General features: G+C 42.4%; 1 protein-coding gene and 1 long non-coding RNA gene across 20 annotated transcripts in view; one reads left to right on the top strand and one right to left on the bottom strand.

Annotated features, from left to right (window-relative positions):
• The window catches only part of MAST4 (microtubule associated serine/threonine kinase family member 4), a 568,735-nt gene that overhangs the window by 18,512 nt on the left and 530,615 nt on the right, over positions 1-19,608 (bottom strand). For 15 of the 19 annotated variants that reach the window (XM_045494932.1, XM_045494941.1, XM_045494949.1 and 12 more), the window contains 9 exons: positions 18,462-18,594; positions 17,428-17,593; positions 15,479-15,580; positions 10,480-10,602; positions 9,966-10,078; positions 7,758-7,885; positions 7,222-7,412; positions 2,850-3,050; positions 317-546 (listed from right to left, as the gene is read on the bottom strand). In XM_045494932.1, coding sequence (XP_045350888.1) covers positions 317-546; positions 2,850-3,050; positions 7,222-7,412; positions 7,758-7,885; positions 9,966-10,078; positions 10,480-10,602; positions 15,479-15,580; positions 17,428-17,593; positions 18,462-18,594 — 1,387 coding nt within the window. The remainder of the gene's footprint in view (positions 1-316; positions 547-2,849; positions 3,051-7,221; positions 7,413-7,757; positions 7,886-9,965; positions 10,079-10,479; positions 10,603-15,478; positions 15,581-17,427; positions 17,594-18,461; positions 18,595-19,608) is intronic. The other 4 variants (XM_045494988.1, XM_045494995.1, XM_045495004.1 and 1 more) reach the window with 1 other exon arrangement.
• On the top strand, positions 4,754-19,233 carry LOC123606567. Its single transcript, XR_006716341.1, has 3 exons — positions 4,754-4,858; positions 12,726-12,728; positions 19,189-19,233. It is a non-coding gene; the product is annotated as an uncharacterized LOC123606567 (long non-coding RNA).

Below are 19,608 nucleotides of genomic sequence, written 5' to 3'. Positions count from 1 at the left end.
GTTTTGTTTGTTTTTTAATAAAAGAAGGCCAGGACAAAATTAAAAAGAAGGGTGACAATAGGACCATCTTTGACAATTTCTACCATGCTGGCAGGCAAAGTGGACAATCAAATATGAAACCTGGACAGAATTATGAGAAGTTATTAGTTTTCGCTCAATTCAATGCCACCATATAAAGGGAAAGGGCATGAAACAGGTCCCAAAAGCCAGCTTAGCAGAAAAACTGTTTGCTTATAAGTATGCCTCAGCCAACTTATTCATTGTCCAGTTTGGCTGGGAATGAAAAGTAACAAGGATGAGAGGCTGTTGATCTCACCCAAACAATATGGTGCACTGTATAGATGTCGCTGTCTCCCACATACACCCGGATGGCTCGGATGGTAAAACCGTAGTTTTTCCCTGAACTGTGGATCACAATGGGCTGATGTGGACTGGCAGAAGCTCCTGAAGAATCTCGGCTGGGAGAAGAATCTCGTGAAGAAGAAGGGTCCGAGGACAGGGAATGGGGGGACATTGGACTTCCCAGTGGAGAAACGGCAAACATATCTGCAACACAGAAGCCAGTCGTTAGAGCTGATGCTGATCACACAAATATCCATGCAGCCAGCCCGCACTGCATGAGCCCTGCAATGATGGGGAGCTCAGCCACACAATAAATCCATTCATTTCTCATCAAGAAATAATATAAAAATATTTATATTGCTAACTAGGATGGCTTTCCAAACAGGGGATATTAAGAAAACTTCAAAAGTGTCTGTACTGCAACTAATTTTTCAGTGAATTCTGTGAGGTTAGAATTTCTTCATTCTCTATGCTAATTAAAACACACACAAAACTTAGTCCCTACCTGGCTGGGATAGCTTTAGTTGGTATATTTTGTTGTCCTTAAACAAATCAGAGATGCACAAATTTGAAGTATGCCTTTACACAGAGAAGACTGTGGAGACTATAGTAAAAGATTCTCAGGCTCCAAATCTCAGGCTCCAAATCAACAAATTTAACATGGTCCTTTTCCAACATACGTGGTCAGGAAAACAATCCATCAAGTTACCAGTTCCTTTTTACAGTACTACTGAACTAGTACTCAAGTGATTTTGATCAAGACAACAGTGAAATGTCAATTTCTTTATGAAACAATCACTCCTAATTATTATGAATACAACTGATCGCTTCCTACAGTACCTACAATTCTAACAATGATTCTCAAAGATAATACAGGTGAAATAGAGAAATTCTAACAAAACTTAATACCACAATACCAATTCTATTCTGTTTTTGTTTTAAAAGCAAACACGCTTTTATTGTTGATATCACTATTCCATCCATGTGAGTCTAAACAGATCTTAATTAACTGGTCACGTGAAATTGTGTGTGTGTTTGACAAAAAGAACGATCCACTAAAGATGCTGAAGTTTAAATGTGAGCTCAGTCAGAGGCAGGCTACTATGTGCCCAGCGTTACTGAAGACTCACCAGGTTCAGTGAGCACCAGGGGAGCCACAGCAAACTGCCAGTGCCCACACTATCATTTCTTCCGATTCTTAGGTCTGTCAAAGTGGAACAAAGCTAGGTGGATCACTAGCGATGTTCCTTCACTTCGGGACTGCGTGTGGCACTCTTGGTACTCTTTCGCTGGCTACCTTTTGTCTAAGGATCACAAGGCCAAGTGAAGAGACACACACTGGTGGGCAGGGAACTTGTAACCATGCGAGCGGGAACTGGACAGAGTGGAAACACATACACACATCCAAAGTGCTGGAAAGCCAAGTCCCCATCCTTTGTGGCATGACAGTTTCCCTTATCGCCCTGTATTAAACAACTGCTCTACCTTACCGAGACGTGGGCTTTCTCACCAGCTTTCAAAAGTGGACTTACCTTTCCAACTGCCGCTGCTTTGGAGTTATGAATAGTCATTCAAACTAAGGAGATAGATGGTTACTTTATGGTGCTGAATGGGACGCCTCCCAGAAAACAGAGTGGGCTAGAGTGAGCAATACCCCCAAATGAGCATTTGTTTGTATCAAATTTCTTTCTGCACAAACAGGAAATTTTGAAACTGTAAACAATTCCTTTTATACAAGGTCTGTATTCCTCCAAATGCAAGCCATCTGCAATATAATTCAATTGCCACTTCCACTCTCGGGCTGTCGTTTGAGTGTTAAGTCACAAACACCAGGGTGTATGTTTTCTCACTTCTGGGGGAATTGCGTAGACTTAGTGATTTCTAGAGGCAAAGCCCTGGTGTATAAAAATACTGCAATTCCACAAAACCATAATTAAGCCCAGTCTTCCAATACAGGGGAGAAAATCACTACCAGTAGGAGGAAGCATAGCTCCACAGACAGGATTGGGAAAATTTGTAAATTTCAGGGCTGTCTGTGACTCTCTGCATCCCCAGAAATGAAAAACTTATGTTCTCCATATCTCTCTCCTCATTAATTAGAAGAGGAAAAACTGTACTTAGCTTTCCAACACATATGCTATAAACAACTCAGTAAAGTACATAAATGATGCATAGTCTAGGGAAGAAAAATGATTCAGAGGAGATAAATTTACCACTTAATTTGAGGAGGGGGGAGCAGAAAAGGAAAGAAAACAAATAAAAGAAATCAGGCTGTGTGGGAAGGAAGCCTGCCTCATCTCCTGATGCAGAAAGAAGCAAGAAGAAATCAGTGACACATGCTGTCTGGGAGCTCCGGAGCTCCCGCAGGGAGAAACTCCAGAGAGATGCGCTGGGTACCGCCCGTTACTGCTTCTAGCAATCTTGCATCTCGATCAGCATTCCAAACTGGGGAGAGGGGGACACATGCACAAAACCACACAATTTCATGCGAGTAGATGTCTCTCTACCTCCTGGGATCATGAGGGACAGAGCACTGGCAGAAAGGGACTTTGTGACTTTCCCCGAGATTTTCTTTTTTTCTGTGCTTTCTAATCGCTGCCGAGCCATGTGAGAAGCGGGTTCACTGGGTGGCTTTGAGGAATTATCTGTACTGTCCACACACTCGCTTCGTCCATTTATCTGATCCAAGTGCTCTGAAAAACTGCCAACTGTACAAACAAGAAGGGATAAACACGTTCAGGGAAATCAGATAGGAGAGGTGGAAAGAGAGAGAAAGAAGGAAGAACAACCTGGGAAACGTACTCCCATGTGGCTCAACAATCCATATGGCGCCAGGCAAGCATTAAACACACATGACTGCTTTGAGAAAGGTGATGGGGAAGAGAAGGGGATGAAAGACATGTACCTTGTACCTAAGTCTGCTAATTCTCAATGACTCCGCTTAACTACAAGAGTCACTACTTTACAGAATTTCGATTTTAGAACCCTTCGAGTGACAACTCCTCCCCACTGCTTCCAACCACGGAAGGCTCTGAAGCAAACACCACCTTATGAACACCATGACCACCCACTGTATGCTAAAATTATCCTGTGATATTAATGGTCATCGTTAGCAATGCTGTGAATAATGTGGACATGTAGATAATGCTGTTTGGGACAGGTGGACATCATCTCATTTCTTCACGTAGACTTGGGACTGTGTCATCTCCTAGTGTCTTCCTGGACTGTACTAGACTGCACGAGGTTCACGTATGTAACTCACAGGAGAGTGCCTCAAGCATCACCTGTGACTTCTCATGCCCTAAGTCTCCTTGCAAATCTCCCAGGACAACAAAGGACAGTACTCACTGCATTCCACAATGGCCTGCTGCATCTTCCTGGTTTTTTCTCTAGACAGTGTATCATCTCCTGATCTGTCCTGAGGTTACTGGACCAGCGGTAAGATCCTTTCCCTTCCCGTCTCAGCCAGCCACGCCTTCTTTATTTTTAAGTTTATTAGCCCTTAACAGAAAGGTGGGTTTTTGTTTGTTTGCTTGTTTGTTTTAAAAAAAATTAGGACTCCCCTCAGCAGAGGATCACAAGAGAATCATGTGGGAGGATGCAAAAATGGAAAATCAGTGATGTCTGCCTGGGTGACCACACAGACCAAGAATAAATAACGCTTCTGAGCGGAAATAACATGTGGAGTCCCCCAGAGGAAAGGGGAACAGCCACCCACTTTGGGTTTTTCCTACTCTTTCACAGGCTATCAGTTCTCTTTCTTTCTTTTTGTAATCACTGACAGTTTATCTTTGTCCATCCGGAAAAAGTGATGCTCATCTCATTTTGACTTCTAAATGCTGTTACAAGCCCCCTGTGCTTTAGAAACCATCAACACTATCATCACCTTAAGATATACTATAATCCATGCAGAGAATTTAATACCATTATAAATGATCCTTTGAAAGACCAACCAGTGCATTTTAAAGCCTAGGAAATAGTTAGGCTGGATAGGACTTAATTCACAATCCCGTTCTGCTGCTGAATCCACTACTCAACTTCACAGCTCAAGTTTGGCCTCTGTGCCTAGGAGGTGACAGAGACCCTACAGGCAGGGTCCTTGCTAAAGGAAGCTTGGGACTTGAGAGAGCGCTGTGGGTACAGGAAAAGAGCTGGACCTCCACGCGACACCCATGAGACCCAGGAAGACAATCCTAAACGAAGCATCAGCAGCCTTCCTACTCCTATATTCCAAACTCAACCTCACTTAACTCCATCTACTCAATTCCCTCTGTATCAAGAAATCAACAGCTCAAGGACTTGATAAAAACTGCTTCGCGACTCAGACACCTCATCTCCAAAACCTTAAGCTTACTTTGGGCTAAGTTACACACTCTTCTCCTTGCTAATCTGGTAGGATGGGCTCCCTGACAAATGAAAAGCCGAATCTCTTCACAACGAATAATTGGTTGACTCGAGCACTACACCTAAGACTTCGAGACTTTTTACTTTTCACCGATTCAAATGCAACACGATCGTGACAAAAAGAGAAAGAGGTATGAAACTGTACTTCCCTAAATGCCCGAGTGTGAATAGGTACTGTTCTTTTTTAGCATCCCTGCCCCCTTGCCTTTGCCACCTCCTTTCAGAGCAATGGATAGAAGTGTGCGTTTCTGTTCTGCCAATAGTGGATAATGTCACCTTAATGTTCTATAAATGTCAAGGGTTCTTTCTTTTTGATGGCGGAGCAATATAAAAATCAACAAATTTAATTTTACTACAGTCACGGTTTTCAGATTTCCTAATTACCCTTGGCCGTAAGCAAATCAGTTCATCTCTCTATTCTGTGCAGCCCCCAAGGTCTTTGATTATTTTTAGTGTGTATATGGGGGAGACAGAAAGGTGGTTTGAATCAATTAATCAAAATGCATGGCAGGACCTAAGCAGTTTTTTTTTTTTTTTTTTAATTATGAAAGTAATCAATCAACTGCTTAGATACCATCTCCCTCTGACACTGCTGATGGGGACCAGGGCAAAGAGACTAAGTGATCACCAATGACTCACCATATTAAAAAAAATTTTTTAAATAGAGGTGAGTATATTTTATTTAGAGCATAATAAACTAGGAAACAGAGACCTTAGTAACGAGAAAAATAAAATACTGAGATACTTCCATTTGATTTATCAAGATGAACTAAACATAATTAAGAATTTTGGACCAGTAGGTTGTTTCTACACTACTTCTACACTCCTATTCTCTTGGTTTTAGAAAAAAGGAAGGATAAGGGCAATTATCCTACATGGCAACAGAACTTAGAAGAAGAGAGAGAAAGAAAAAAAAAAAAACAAAAAAACAACCCACATTATTTCCATAGAGGCAAACTTTTCAGTGAGGCTGAAATAAACCTAGCCTGTAAAATGTATTTCCTTGAAATGATTTTTAAAAAGTTACACTATGAATATTCAGTTAGTTAAAAAAAATGTTCATAAAAATTCCTGGAATAGTTCAGCATTATCAATATAGCATATCGAAGAGAGCTTAATGATGACATTTATCGCAGGAACCCTAAGCCATATCCATGTTTCATTTTTTTTTTAAAAGCATACATGAACATTTCTCTGTAGAAGGATATGCTATGCATAAAACTGTTATAAACCAAGTAATATTCTAAGTGCACTTGGCTTGGTCTGAGGGAAATTCAAGTTTGATCACCTAACGAGGACACCTCCATGATTAAAGGCCAGAAAATATCCATGATACAATAAGCCTTTTTAAAAACCTGTGAAGATACTGTCACTCCTGTCAGGAAGGTTACTTTTACACAAAAGTGACATTATAAAGTACTCTCAAAGAAGAGGCCTAATCCAGGGGCGCCTGGGTGGCTCAGTTGATTGAGCGTCAGACTTTACCTCAGGTCATGATCTCATGGCTTGTGGATTCGAGCCCTGCGTTGGGCTCTGTGCTGACAGCTGGGAGCCTGGAGCCTGCTTCAGATTCTGTGTCTCCCTCTCTCTCTCTCTGACCCTCCCCGGGCTCATGCTTTTCCTCTCTCTCTCAAAAGAGAAAAAAAAATTAAAGAAAAAAAAAAAAAAAAAGAGAGAGAGGCCTAATCCGTTTAACTGCCTCCCAAACAGTGAAAGAGGTCTCAGGAGTTTCTGTACTCCAGTTACCCAGACTGGAAAGGTAACATGTCTATAGTGGAGGCACCTCATATGCACATAAAATACCAATCTGAATTGTGCTGGTATTTCTCACTCACTCTTCCCCTCAGTCCTGGATGCACAGACAGCATCTGGGAATCTCACAAAATAAGCATCGTGCTGCACTCACTAAGAGTCCAGCGTGAAGAGGTAAGTTGTTTGGCACAACATGGCCCCATAACAAAAACCACCTCCTTTGAAGAAACCACCATCCATTTTGACACAAGAAGGAGAGCTGGCCTTACACTGTACCTTGTGGGTGATTTAAGCCATTTTTGAGGGTAATTCGCGAGTGTCACTATTTGGTACAGTTCCTTACTCCTAACTTTCAGTTAGACACTACACTGTGAGACCTGCTTTTGCATCAACAGAGAAAGTGGTCCTTAGTGTGGTTCTGGTTGCTGACAAAGAATCCTACTGAAACCCAGTCATGAAAGCTAAGGCTGGCTCTTGGGTCAAACTGAAACAAGAAGGGTTTACTGTATGGGGACGCAATAAGGAGGGGTCTGAGACACTGGACCTCAGTTTCTAAGAGCTGATCCCCCGAGCCTTTGACGCGGGGCCATGGATGGAGTCTAGCAGCACAAAACAGCCATTGCCACCACCTGGTTAGGCCAGCCCGGGACTCAGAATACCAGCCACCACTTGTCAACGGGGTGGGTGACGTGTGGACAGCAGGCACCGCACACGGGCGCTTACCTGACAGGGTGGAGCTGCTGATGGTACTGGCGGGAGTGGTGACCTCGGGCTCCTCGTGCAGGTCTCTGGGGCAGGGAGCACCTTCATCTTTTTCTGCCTCTGTTGAAATAGCCAGTTTGGGAAGTGGGCCAGAACTGAGTTTATGTCTGTTGCTTTCAGTATCTGAAGAGTTGGATGTGGATAACTGTTGCCTTAATTAAAAACAAAACAAAGTCATGTATACATACATACTAGGAAACGGTGTTCAGGGAGAATTTTGGAGGAAATTAGGTAAAAACGGAACTTGGATATACCCAACCAACACATGTCTAGCACAGTGGTTCTTACAGTGTGGTCCCTGGGCCAGCAGCGAGAGCATCTCCTGGAACTTATTACAAAGCCTCCATCCCAGATCTAGTGGATCACACATGCTGGAATGGGCCCAGCAACCTGTGTTTTTACAGGGCTTCTGGGACATTCTGATGCACACTCAAGCTTAAGAATCACTGCTCTAGCAGCAACTGCACATGACCCTTCTTAAGAGACGTTTCACATACATTTCCGAATATTCTGAACTCCAGCTGAATGTTTCTGTGGATGGCAATGTTGTGCTTTTGGTTTTGTCTACAGGCTCTTCCTTCTCTTCTCCTGGATTCTGAGTTATTCGGTCTATGCTGCTGAAAACCTGCGAGGTGAAGCATTAGGGTTTATTAATATCTTCTTGAAAGAGTCTGTCAGAAAAAAAAAAAAAAAAACAAAACCCAAACCCTGGGAGTAAAGCCCAAGAGTATGACTAAAGTTTCAGTTGGGACCGTGTATTTAGAAGGTACTTTCCGATACTGTTTACTTGAGTCCTGAGATGTATGGTCAATGTATGTATTTTTTTTTCTTCTTGGAGCAAAAGCTATGAATTCATCACCCTCTTGCCCTGTCTTGTTATGGACTTTGTATCTGCAAACAAAATCCATAGACGCGTTGGGGTTTCTAGGCCGGGGGATCAATGCACACCTTAGATTACTTTTTAACCATGATGTCTATCAGAAAAAGAAAATCACAGAGAGAAAGCTTTAATGGCCACCAGTCAGGGGTGGGATGGAGAAAAATGAATTGGAATTGAGTGCAAACAGAAGAATAAATTACCTGGTTCAAGAAGTGTGTGGGGGGATGCAGTACGTATGTGGTTATGAGTCAGAGGTCTCTGGCTTATAAATCACATACACAGACACGCAGCTTGGCACTGGCATTTCTGAAAGGGATCAGAGCTCAGGAAAACCTGAGACCTCTGTGGTCCCACAGGAAAGGTGGAAGGGAAAATACAGAGCTGGGAGCCCAGTGCAGGAAGCAATCCTTACCGTGCCATGCAGCCACTCACTGCTCTCATGGGTGGGGTGCCCTTAGATGGCCCATTGGTCTACTAGGGTGAAGACCAGGCTGGCTAACCAACAGAAGACAACAGGAAGGAAATGGAGTCCAGGGCCTGGCTTGGATGGGCCAGAGAACAGGCACTGGGGAAAGCCTGCACTCAGTGTAATCAAAGCTTCAGTACTGGCTCTGGGTAGGCCGGCCACCACCTCCTCCGGGGAAACCTCACCTCTCCATGGCCTTCCTATAAACAGGGCGGTCAGTGCCAGCCCACATGCAGATGTGCTGTATCTAGGGAGCCACATAGAAAAAGGTATGAACACTTTATCAACTCTATGTGTTATAGAAAAGCTGAACATCATCATGCAAAATGCCATGGCAACAGAAAATGCATAGCTACTGAAAATATCACAAGGGAGGCAGGCAGGGGGCCCTTTAGGTTTGTTTCCATTTTTCTAGGGCTCTTCCAGTCTCAGGACTATCAGGTTTCTTCATTTTATTTGCCTGTGTGTGTGTGTGTGTGTGTGTGTGTGTGTGTGTGTGTGTTTTAATCTTACCACTATCAGTAAAAAGCATCCATTTCAGACATCGATTTTATTACCTTCTCCCACTTCCAAAATTCGAGCTTGGCTTCCTACAGGCTTTTTCATGTAACTTATGTTCTCTGTCATTGGTTACCAGACTTTCTTATTCTGCATCAACTAATCCCCAAGGGTCCTACCTGATGTCAGGGACTCAGACTGCTCCTTTGTGTTGTATTCCATGTGATACTAGGAGGGGGCTATGCACACAATGACCTCAAGCTCAATGTTCTTCATTAAAAGATGAGAGAGGAGAGCCTAGGTGGTTCAGTTGGTTAAGTGACCAACTCTTGATTTTGGCTCAGATCATGGACTCAGTTTGTGAGATCGAGCCCTGCTGTCAGGCTGTGCACTGTTGGAGGCTGTTTGGGAATCTCTCCCTCTCTCTCTGCCCCTCCCCCGCACATGCTCTTTCTCTCTCTGTCAAACCAAATAAACAAATAAACAAACAAAAAGGGTCAGAGAAAGGGGAGGATGCCTCCACAGTCTGGCAATGAACTAAACCTAGTCATACAGGGTGAGGTCAACATATATGGCTCTCGTGTTCTCCATAGACAATACTGTGAGTGCAAGTCTGCATCTCCAAGAAAAAAGATATCCATTTGTGGAGAGTGAGACAGGCAGGTAGGGACTCTGGATTATCAAGATGGTGGGGTCACTGTTCCTAGGCTAAAAGGAATTTTAAGCACAGGAGACCCCAAGCACTAAAACACTACAGAGGTGATTTTTACAATCTTGTTTGCCTATTTAGAAATGCCAACTATCTGGCCTGAGGGAGATTCTCCAGAAAGACTCTGTAGGTTTCTGCCATATTTCACTTACTTTTGAAAACCTGTGTGAACAGGAGGAAAACTGCCTTATTTCCACAGTAAAGTCTTCGTCATTTGTGTCATCTTCTTCCTCAGTCTCCATGTGATGATATTTCTCTGACCGAGCTGCAGAGAAATGTTTGGTAACAGTTCCAATCACTCAGAATTTCAGCTTTTAATTTAGATATGTTACTAAGAGTTTCTATATCGAAGCATTATGTTTAAGAACTCATAAGCTCGGGGCGCCTGGGTGGCTCAGTTGCTTAAGCATCGGACTTCAGCTCAGGTCATGATCTCACGGCCCGTGAGTTCAAACCCTGCGTCGGGCTCTGTTTCGGATTCTGTGTCTCCCTCTCTCTCTGACCCTCCCCCGTTCATGCTCTGTCTCTGTCTCAAAAATAAATAAATGTTAAAAAAAAAAAAAAAAAGAACTCATAGGCTCAAGACTAGAAACTTCTATCACGAGCAAAGATAATTTTCTACAAAGTAAAGGTCAAACAACGTTTTATGTCAGATAATTCACGTACTATCAAAATAACTTGTGTCATCCTCAGATTCCAGTTGGGGAATAAATTCTGCCTTCTGTCTCAGCAAACTGTTCCAGTCTAAAGAACGGAAGAATCGATGCTGTTTGACTTCATAGGCGCCACCTTGGGGTGCAGAGGAGAGGGAAAGAACAGAGAGGAAAATATTAAACTACCCTCACAGCAAAGCTTTTGACAACACCTCCCTCTGCCAACACTTCAAATCAATAGAGAAACAAATTAAAGAATCATGCGAATCTTACTTTTTCATTCTACAACAACCCCTCCCAACCCAAATTTTCCCATAATTCATCGGAAGACGATTTGATTTTGCTAACAGCAGTTGCCATGGCACATTTTTCCTTTGTTAATTTTTCTATGACTTCCTCCATTTTTCAAAGGTTAATGATGCGGACATTTAAAATCACATTATGCTGAACCTGGGGATGTGCACACACGTTGGCCCAAAGGAGACTTGCTCATTACAAAAAAAAAAAAAAGAAAGAAATTCTAACAAGGCACAAAATGTGTTCACAGCAACATTTCCGTCGGAGATAAGGTTTATAAAGATGAATTTTTCCTGAATAGTATATAATGGTTTCCATTCAGTTTTATTGGATTGCTCATTAACATAGGTAGGACTTCGATTCTGTGGATCACAGATTCTTAGGTAAGAAACTGGCAAGCCTGTTTCATAGATTTATAAAGCATGTGATGAAAATCAGGTACCATTCCTAAGTTTTAGGCTTTTTTTTTTTTTTTTTTTTTTTTTTGCCAATCAGCATAGTTATTTAGTTCATGATTTTATTTTTTTTAAAGTTTATTCATTTGTTTTGCAAGAGAGTGAGTGCCTGCACGAGTGGGGGAGGGGCAGAGAGAGAATCCCAAGCAGGCTCTGTACTCTCAGTGCGGAACTTGACACGGGGCTCAGACTCATGAACCATGAGATCATAACCTGAGCCAAAGTCAAGAGTCAGACGCTTAACCGAATGAGCCACCCAGGCGCCCCTAATTTAGTTCATGATTTTATTGAGGGTTTGAAAGGGCAGGCCCCATCAAAATATATCATGCCCCAGGTAAAGGGAAACAGGTACACAGGTTAGACAATCAAAGTGTGAGAATCAGGCCTCTGCCCTTCCACACACACACACACACACACACACACACACACACACACTGTCGAGGAGGGAGGTAAGGGAGAATCAGTCCCCAAAAAATACCACGAAGGAGTATTTCTCACAAGACTAACACAGGCTCTCATCACCTCCCTGCCAGGAGATGCCCTGTAGGTGTGACGTAAATGCCTTTCTTGTGAAGTTGTCACCATGCTTCCCACTCTGTCCTCAGTGTGGTACCAAAAAACAAAACAAAACAAGACAAAACAAAACAAAACAAAACAAAACACCAGGATGAGAAACGGGCCTGAGTGTTGGGGTGGGGGACCTGTCTGTGTGGCCCAGAGACGTGGCTCTGCCTGTCAGGTTACTGCAGCACAGGGTGCAGACTGGAGCCCCAAACCCAGCCAGGGCAAGAGCAAAGTGGGAAAGCCACCCCCAAAAAGGAAGAACAGATTCTTCTTTACTAAGCATTTGATTGGAATCTTTATCCAGGATGCTACATAGGCATTCTCTGTGTTTCTGGTACACAGTGGAGTCTGATGTTGACCACAACAGCAATAGTAGTGGCAGCGGGCAGAGGAGGGCTGACTTGGACAAGTAGTGCCCGAGACGCTAGAAGCATCCAGTTCTCTTCAATTAAATCACTGAAAGCAACCCCACAAAGCAGGCATTGCATCAACTCCATGCTTGGATGGGGAAAGGGAAAGAAAGAGCACTGATCGTATCTGGAGCTCCTGTTACATATTACGTTAACGTACTTGGTGTCTTCATGAACATACTGAATTTCAGTCCTTGCCATAATCTTTTTTTTTTTTTTTTTAAATTTTTTTTTCAACGTTTATTTATTTTTGGGACAGAGAGAGACAGAGCATGAACGGGGGAGGGGCAGAGAGAGAGGGAGACACAGAATCGGAAACAGGCTTCAGGCTCTGAGCCATCAGCCCAGAGCCTGACGCGGGGCTCGAACTCACGGACCGCGAGATCGTGACCTGGCTGAAGTCGGACGCTTAACCGACTGCGCCACCCAGGCGCCCCAGTCCTCGCCATAATCTTGAGGTACATAGCATGCCCACCTTCCTAGATTAGGAAATTGTGACCCAAGTGAAGAAGAAACCACTCAAGACCTCCCAGCTGGTACACGGGTGGAAGTCCGTCGCATCTGAGCAGCTGTAAAGTCTGACAAACCAGGCTGCCGTTCAGTACTTCACGAGTTCAAAAGTCTAGTTGGAGGACAAGTTTCCCAACTGCAAGTTATCCCTTGCCCTAATGTTCTCCCTTGAGGTTCTCTCTCCTTTCATGGAAGTTTCTTAAACATCCATTATGTTCTTCACACTCTTTTTCTCAGCCTCTCTAGTCTCTCGGGCAAATGTGAATTCGCACATTTTCACGGTGCATTATTTTGCCCGCTTAATATGCATTAAATCCAAAATGCTGTCATTGGAAGCAGCATGGCAGGCCTGCGGGATTCTCAGCCTCGTTCTCTGGACCCTACGGGATCTGTCACATGGGACCTGTCTGTTTGGCACGTATTTCTCGACAATACCAAGAGCTGGGTCAGGGCCTTTTAAATGTCTCTTTTGAGCTTCTGCTAGGAGATTTGCTTCTCAAATTGTCAAACCCCGAAAAGAACCCAAGTAGCAGTAGCAGGGAGAAAAATGAGCAGAGAGGTAACGCACAGCATATCATATATAAACATGGATGCGTGGACCATCACCATAACCCTGTTTTGTCAAATCCAGCCCAGTCAAGTTCCCAAGTATTCTCAGAGGAGGGCAGCAGGCAGAAGACTCCGTGAGGACACTCTCCAAGCCAACCCAAGAACACAGGAGATAAGTGGGCTCTTTGGAAGGGATGTGCCGATTCTAACGTCATCTTTAGACGTATCTCAGGCCAACACTTCCCCGGAACAGCTGATGAGCACGCGTAAACAGATATTTGCGGTGTTGCAGGCTGTCTGAAAATGCCGCCGCTTCTCCTATTTGGCTCGAGCGGAAATCATGCCTCAGAACTCTGCCCTGCACGGGGCCTTGACACCCATTCTTTGACACCTACTCACATCCCTGGAGCCAGAAAGCAAATGTGACTGCAGGTCACAGAGGGCAGGGAGCAACGAGTTTGCTAGTTACTCCAGACAAAGGAAAATGAAATAGGGGGGAGGGAAGAAATATAAAGTACTCTGTTCAAAGAGTTCAATCAGCTCAAAGACAGGGGCACCACCCCCATTTCTGTATCTTGTATGTCCAAAGGGGGAAAGTGTGAGATTATACGGGCAGAACATTAAAATGGCAATACCGGGGCCAGCAGTGTCACACCTGGTTTTAAGAGCCACAGTGGATGATCTTTTATCCTCATGAAAAGGCGGGTACTTCTCTAAGCTCCATTTTACAGACGGGGAAATGAGGCACAGAAAGGGAAACATCCTGCCCACAGTCACACAGCAGAGATTTAAATGCACGCAATCTGACCGTGGAGTTTGTATCCTTAACTTCCGTTTATATTGTCTTTCCTACTCGAAGGCCCACTCATCCACTGCAAAAGGCAAAAATGCACATGGTCCTCCGGTAAGAGGCTCAACTCAAAGAAGTCTTCCCAAGTGAGCCTGCAGTTTGAATCTTGTTTGATTCTCTAATGCAGACCATGAGAGATGTTTCTGCAAAAAGCCGAATAGTAAATACTTTAGGCTTTGTGGGCAGGTTTGATGAGTCAACTCTGGTACTCTACCATGAAGGTAGCCATAAACAATGCATGTGAATGGCAATGCTGTGTTTCAATCAAACTTTATTTCCAAGACAAAAATATGGCCCACGGGCTTCAATGCATTACCATAAACTCTAGTAGCAGAGCATGTTTAAGCAAGAATGGAGCCCTCCAACTGGGGAAGCTGTGGGCAAAAATGGGGAATAATAGAAGATATGTATTTGGAGCTGCTGCAAATTATTTTTGCCTTGGGAAAATTGAGGGAGAGAATGATTTCTTCAGTATTTTCTGATATTTCTATTACAATGAGGTAGAATGAAATAGTTCAGAGTAAAAAACCCATCAAGACAAAAATTTTCACAGGTGAAAATTATGGGAATGGTCTACTGTGTTTTGTACTTATATTTAATATTTAGTCCCATCTAGATAAATTTACATACTAGGGCAGGTTGGGACTCTATACTGGGATCACTTTCCATTCAGAATATTAGAAAAGGAAAATGAGTGGCAGAAACCTAACTTGTATGGGGAACAGCTGGGAAAAAATAATCGGCAAGAAACAAATCTATCATCTCCTTAATCTTGAAAGCCAATAGTTTTAATCCTCTTTCTTGGGCTATGGTATGATCACCATGATGAGACAGCATGGTTCAAACCTCTGACACTCATTTCCAGAAACTAATTAGTTCAAGGACTGATAACCCGTTTTAAAGCCTATAGACGGAACGTGCTGGGTCAAATCCTTCTAGGAATACATGTGTTACAAAAAAAGCTGTACATCTCGAATCATCTATTTTAAATTATTTAAGATGCATGCTTTTCAGGACAGAAGAGTTACATGTGCCCTTGAGGTTTTCTTCCAGACAATTTTATTTATTGAAACAAGTAACTTTTGCTTTGCAAAAAAAAAACCCCAAAAAACAAAAAACAATGAGAAAAAAAAAATCAAAGACACACAACCACCAACCTTCCTAGCATACATATTGCTCTGAACCAGAAAAAAAACAAAAACAAAATATGATTGTTAAAATGTGTTGTAGTCATGTCCTACATCAACCAATAGATGTTTCCTAGGCAAAAAAAAACAAAAACAAAAACAAAAACAAAACACAAACAAGAACCTCTTAATGTTCCACAAAGACATTATTTCTTGCATATTAGCAAAATTAAAACATATGTGCTCTAACCTGTTCCCAGTCTCTCCAGGGGATTCTGCCTAAGAAGCAAGGTAATCAGATCCTGGGCATCGGGGGGTGGTGCCTCATCCTTTTCCGGCCAGTTGATCTCATCTAGAAAGGAGACACAGAGCTTACAATGTCATTGTTCAAATGGCAGTCTGGGTACCTACAGCCTGGATGTGGCCTGGGAGTTTGTGAGAAAGACAGAATTTCAGGCCCCATCCCAGACTGAATCAGAATCTGCATTTTGACAGGGATGTCAGTTGGGCATAAGCAAGTTTGAGAAGTACTGTTTCATGAGATATAAAACAGTACAGCTGTCAACAAGGCAGGGAGAGAATATTTCAACAAGCAGCACCTTCCATTTCCTTCTTTGATTCTTTGTATCTTTTTTTTTCTGTGCGGCAGAACTGGCTCACCACAAATTGTTCCTTCTAGTCACTAAGAGGACTTAATATGAGGGAAACCCAAAACACCTCTGTTTCAGGTGATTGCTTGTACAGGGAATCAAGACAGTAAGATTTTTCTCTCCTACTGTCCTTTAAATGAGAATTTAGCCACAGCCATAGAGTTCTTCAGCTTTGAGAAGCACGAGTTAATTTTGTAAAAATAACTATGTCTAGAGACAAATGAAAGGCCAAAGTGTTAAGCTTGAAGACAAAGAAATCCAAAGTAATCATAGTAATGGAAGTATTCAAAATCTGCCATAAATATGAGAACATGTTCTACATTCCACAGGAGTTTGCCTGAAGATAAGGTGTGTGTGCTTGTGTGTATGGAAATGCAATAAAAACATGAGTTATTTCTGTGTGTGCCTGCCTCCAGCTTCCTCTGCTGCAGTTTAAATCTGATTTGGAAAATAAAACATGAATATGCATCTGAGCCGTAAGGCATCGAGAACAAAGCCAGCATTTGCTGCTTGTGTTAATTAAACAGTTGATTCCTCCTGCCATTCAGGCCTTGGTATATCAGCAAACAGCCTAGTTATAAATCCATAAACAGCTCAGATATTGTAGAAAAGGGTTATACACTGCAGGCAACGCACAAATCTACTTTGTTAAAGTTTACAAATATGCCTGGCTTGCAAAGTCAACGATAGAGAATAACGCTGTGATTAAGGGACTCCTCGTACCGACTCGCATTTTCCCTCTCTTTCCACTGTTGGGCCCTGTAGCACAGTCCAGACGGTGTCCGAGTGGGTGATGGAGGTGTCGGTGATGACTGATAAAACTCTGAGGAGGAGAGGCCTTTTTGATATGCTTCGGGGAAATTTATAAAAACAGCAGGTAGGGTACTAATAGGGCCTATTTAATTATCATTTAGTTTTGCCACAAGCCGCGTAACAATAGCGAGGGTCAGCGTGCAGGTTAAGATCTAAAGGTTATTGAATTTTAAATGAAAGATGAACAGCTGTTACAGAAATAACATTACACCATAACAACCACCAATGAAATCATTAACAGTCTGTGAATTAAATTTGCTTCCTTCCCATCCTCATTATTTATTATGTGGTAGACATTTGTTTTAGGGTTTATTACATTTTTGTTAATTTCTTCACTGTGCCATTAGCTATTTTCCTCCCATTTATGTAAATGTGACCCACATTAACCTTTTCTTCCCTGGTGCCACGTTCCTATGATGGAAAGGAAGACTGGACGGCAAGGAAATAATTTGCAAATCCCACGTGAATTTCTTTTGCAGAAAAAGCACACCATAAAAATCGGTTACACCGCCAGCGCCGTGCCAGATTCCATGTTAACGACACTTCCTCAGATCAATTTTCAACACAAATTGATCTCCTGAGATTTGTCAGTCAGTTATGGGCTATGATGAGTGAGTTCTTTTAATGTGTTGGCTAAACTGTTTGGTAAAGGTTGACATTTTAGTAGTGAAGACGGCAATACTCCGCAGGATTACATTAAAGAGCTGCTTTCCAACAGTCGCTTGAAGATACTTACCACTGATGACTTGTCCAAACAGCTCTTCTGGAGTGTCCCCAAAGAATGGCACGCATCCAACCAGAAATTCATAGAGGATAATCCCCATGGCCCACCAGTCCACTGGCTTCCCATAGCCCTGCCTCAAAATCACTTCTGGTGCAATGTATTCAGGCGTGCCACAGACCTAAAAGATGATTGCAATATTAGAATAATTGGAATATTAGACATGAATCAAAATGAACACGATGGCTAAACATCAATTAGGTTGCCCAGAGTGCACCTGCTCAACCACATGGGCAGAGAACTTAAGAACAGCAATTATTAAGTCAGCATCCATAACCCCAAAGGCAATGAAATATTTAAACAGCAAAAAAGGGAAATTTAAATGCCGCTTTAATGTTAAACTATGCATAACGTGCAATTTCAAATTGAGGGTCTGACCCTGTTTGGTGGTTCTACTTCTTCCACAATATTAAAAACATTTTTAACGCTTAAAAGAATGACGCATTCTTCATCTGTTGCCACCAGAGATAGTTTTAGTATTTGTATGACCAAAATATATTCACATCCTGGTTACTTTATCAAAGCCTGACAGTTGAGATGTGTTTACCTTAAGTAACTTTACAATGAACAGATTGTGGGCACATGGTAATGAGGCATGCTTAAAGGGAAATGGGCCATGGCTGGGATTTTAGCACCCGGGATTGTACAATGCATCATGAGTTTCATGAGTACTCTACTGAGACTCCTGAATTCCTTACAAAAACAGTTTTCCATTTGTCTCTCTCACATTCTCACTTGTGCGCAATTACATCATTCGTCTTGCTAATAGACCATAATGCTGGGGGAGGAATGCGGAGGAACGGACAGTTCAGAGAGGCCCAGGGAGAAAAATGGAGGCAATTTGCACTTTATTAAACGTAAGGCTTATACAGACATCTAGACGCCCAGCACTAATGTGAAGCTGGCTTATACAAGTTGATTCGGAATGTCGCTGGCAATATCGTACTTTGTATTTCCCTCTAGAACTGGGCTGCATGCAAGCAGCTTACCTGTTTGTCCAGGAACTCTCGAGCATCCTTCTCGATATGACCTTCATAAAGATTGGTAGTCATGCTCATTAGTCCCACCTTGGATAATCCAAAATCTGTCAGCTTGATGTGCCCCATGGAGGTGACCAACAAACTATGAAGCAGAAGGACACATATTATAACATTTGCTTTTAAGTTCTTTTCTTTTCTTTTTTTAGCTTTCTCCTTCCCCTATCAATTCCTAAGTCTATTTAGTGTAGAGGTATCAATCTCAATATAGAACCCAGCCTGGGAAGAGATGAAATCACAAGAACATATTACACAGGGGTATCTGGCTCATGAGTGTAATTCACAAGGGAGGGCCAGACACTGGGTCCAGCTAAACTTTGTTGGGAGCGGCCACATACAGTTTCATTTATAGGTCTGAACTCTTAGAAAAATTCTAGTGTGGGACTCTGACATCTATTTTCAGAATAATAAAACAATAAAGGATTGATTACCAATAATCCCATGTCAATCTGTCCAAGGTTTAAGTGAGACATAAGATAAAGAACTTGGACAGAAAAACGTACTATTGTTTAAGATTTCAACTTATGGCTCGAATTTAAATTTCTACTTATTAAGCACAAAATGTAAATTTCTTATGTATGCAAAGGATTCACATTTGACAGCTTTATGAATTTAAATTAAAAAAAATTCATTTTAAGGGGAAAAACCAAAATTTTAATTAATTTAAAAAATTAAAGAGGGGCGCCTGGGTGGCGCAGTCGGTTAGGCGTCCGACTTCAGCCAGGTCACAATCTCGCGGTCTGTGAGCTCGAGCCCCGCGTCGGGCTCTGGGCTGATGGCTCAGAGCCTGGAGCCTGTTTCCGATTCTGTGTCTCCCTCTCTCTCTGCCCCTCCCCCGTTCGTGCTCTGTCTCTCTCTGTCCCAAAAATAAATAAATAATAAAACGTGGGAAAAAAAAAATCTATATAAAAAAAAAAGAAAAAAAAATTAAAGAGATAGAGGAAGTGTAAAGAGAAAGAATATCTACTGGAAAGAAATATTCCAAAGTTCTAATAGTTGTCTTTGGTAATGTCATGAATGAATTTTTAAATTTTATTTTATTAAAAAAATTGTTCTTATTTGTCTTGAGAGAGAGAGTGTGTGAGCACAAATGGGATAG

Source organism: Leopardus geoffroyi, chromosome A1, assembly GCF_018350155.1.
Source record: "Leopardus geoffroyi isolate Oge1 chromosome A1, O.geoffroyi_Oge1_pat1.0, whole genome shotgun sequence".
Classification (NCBI taxonomy): domain Eukaryota; kingdom Metazoa; phylum Chordata; class Mammalia; order Carnivora; family Felidae; genus Leopardus; species Leopardus geoffroyi.
The sequence above is the reverse complement of the archived record's forward strand: the minus strand, read 5'-3'. Positions and strand labels throughout refer to the sequence as shown.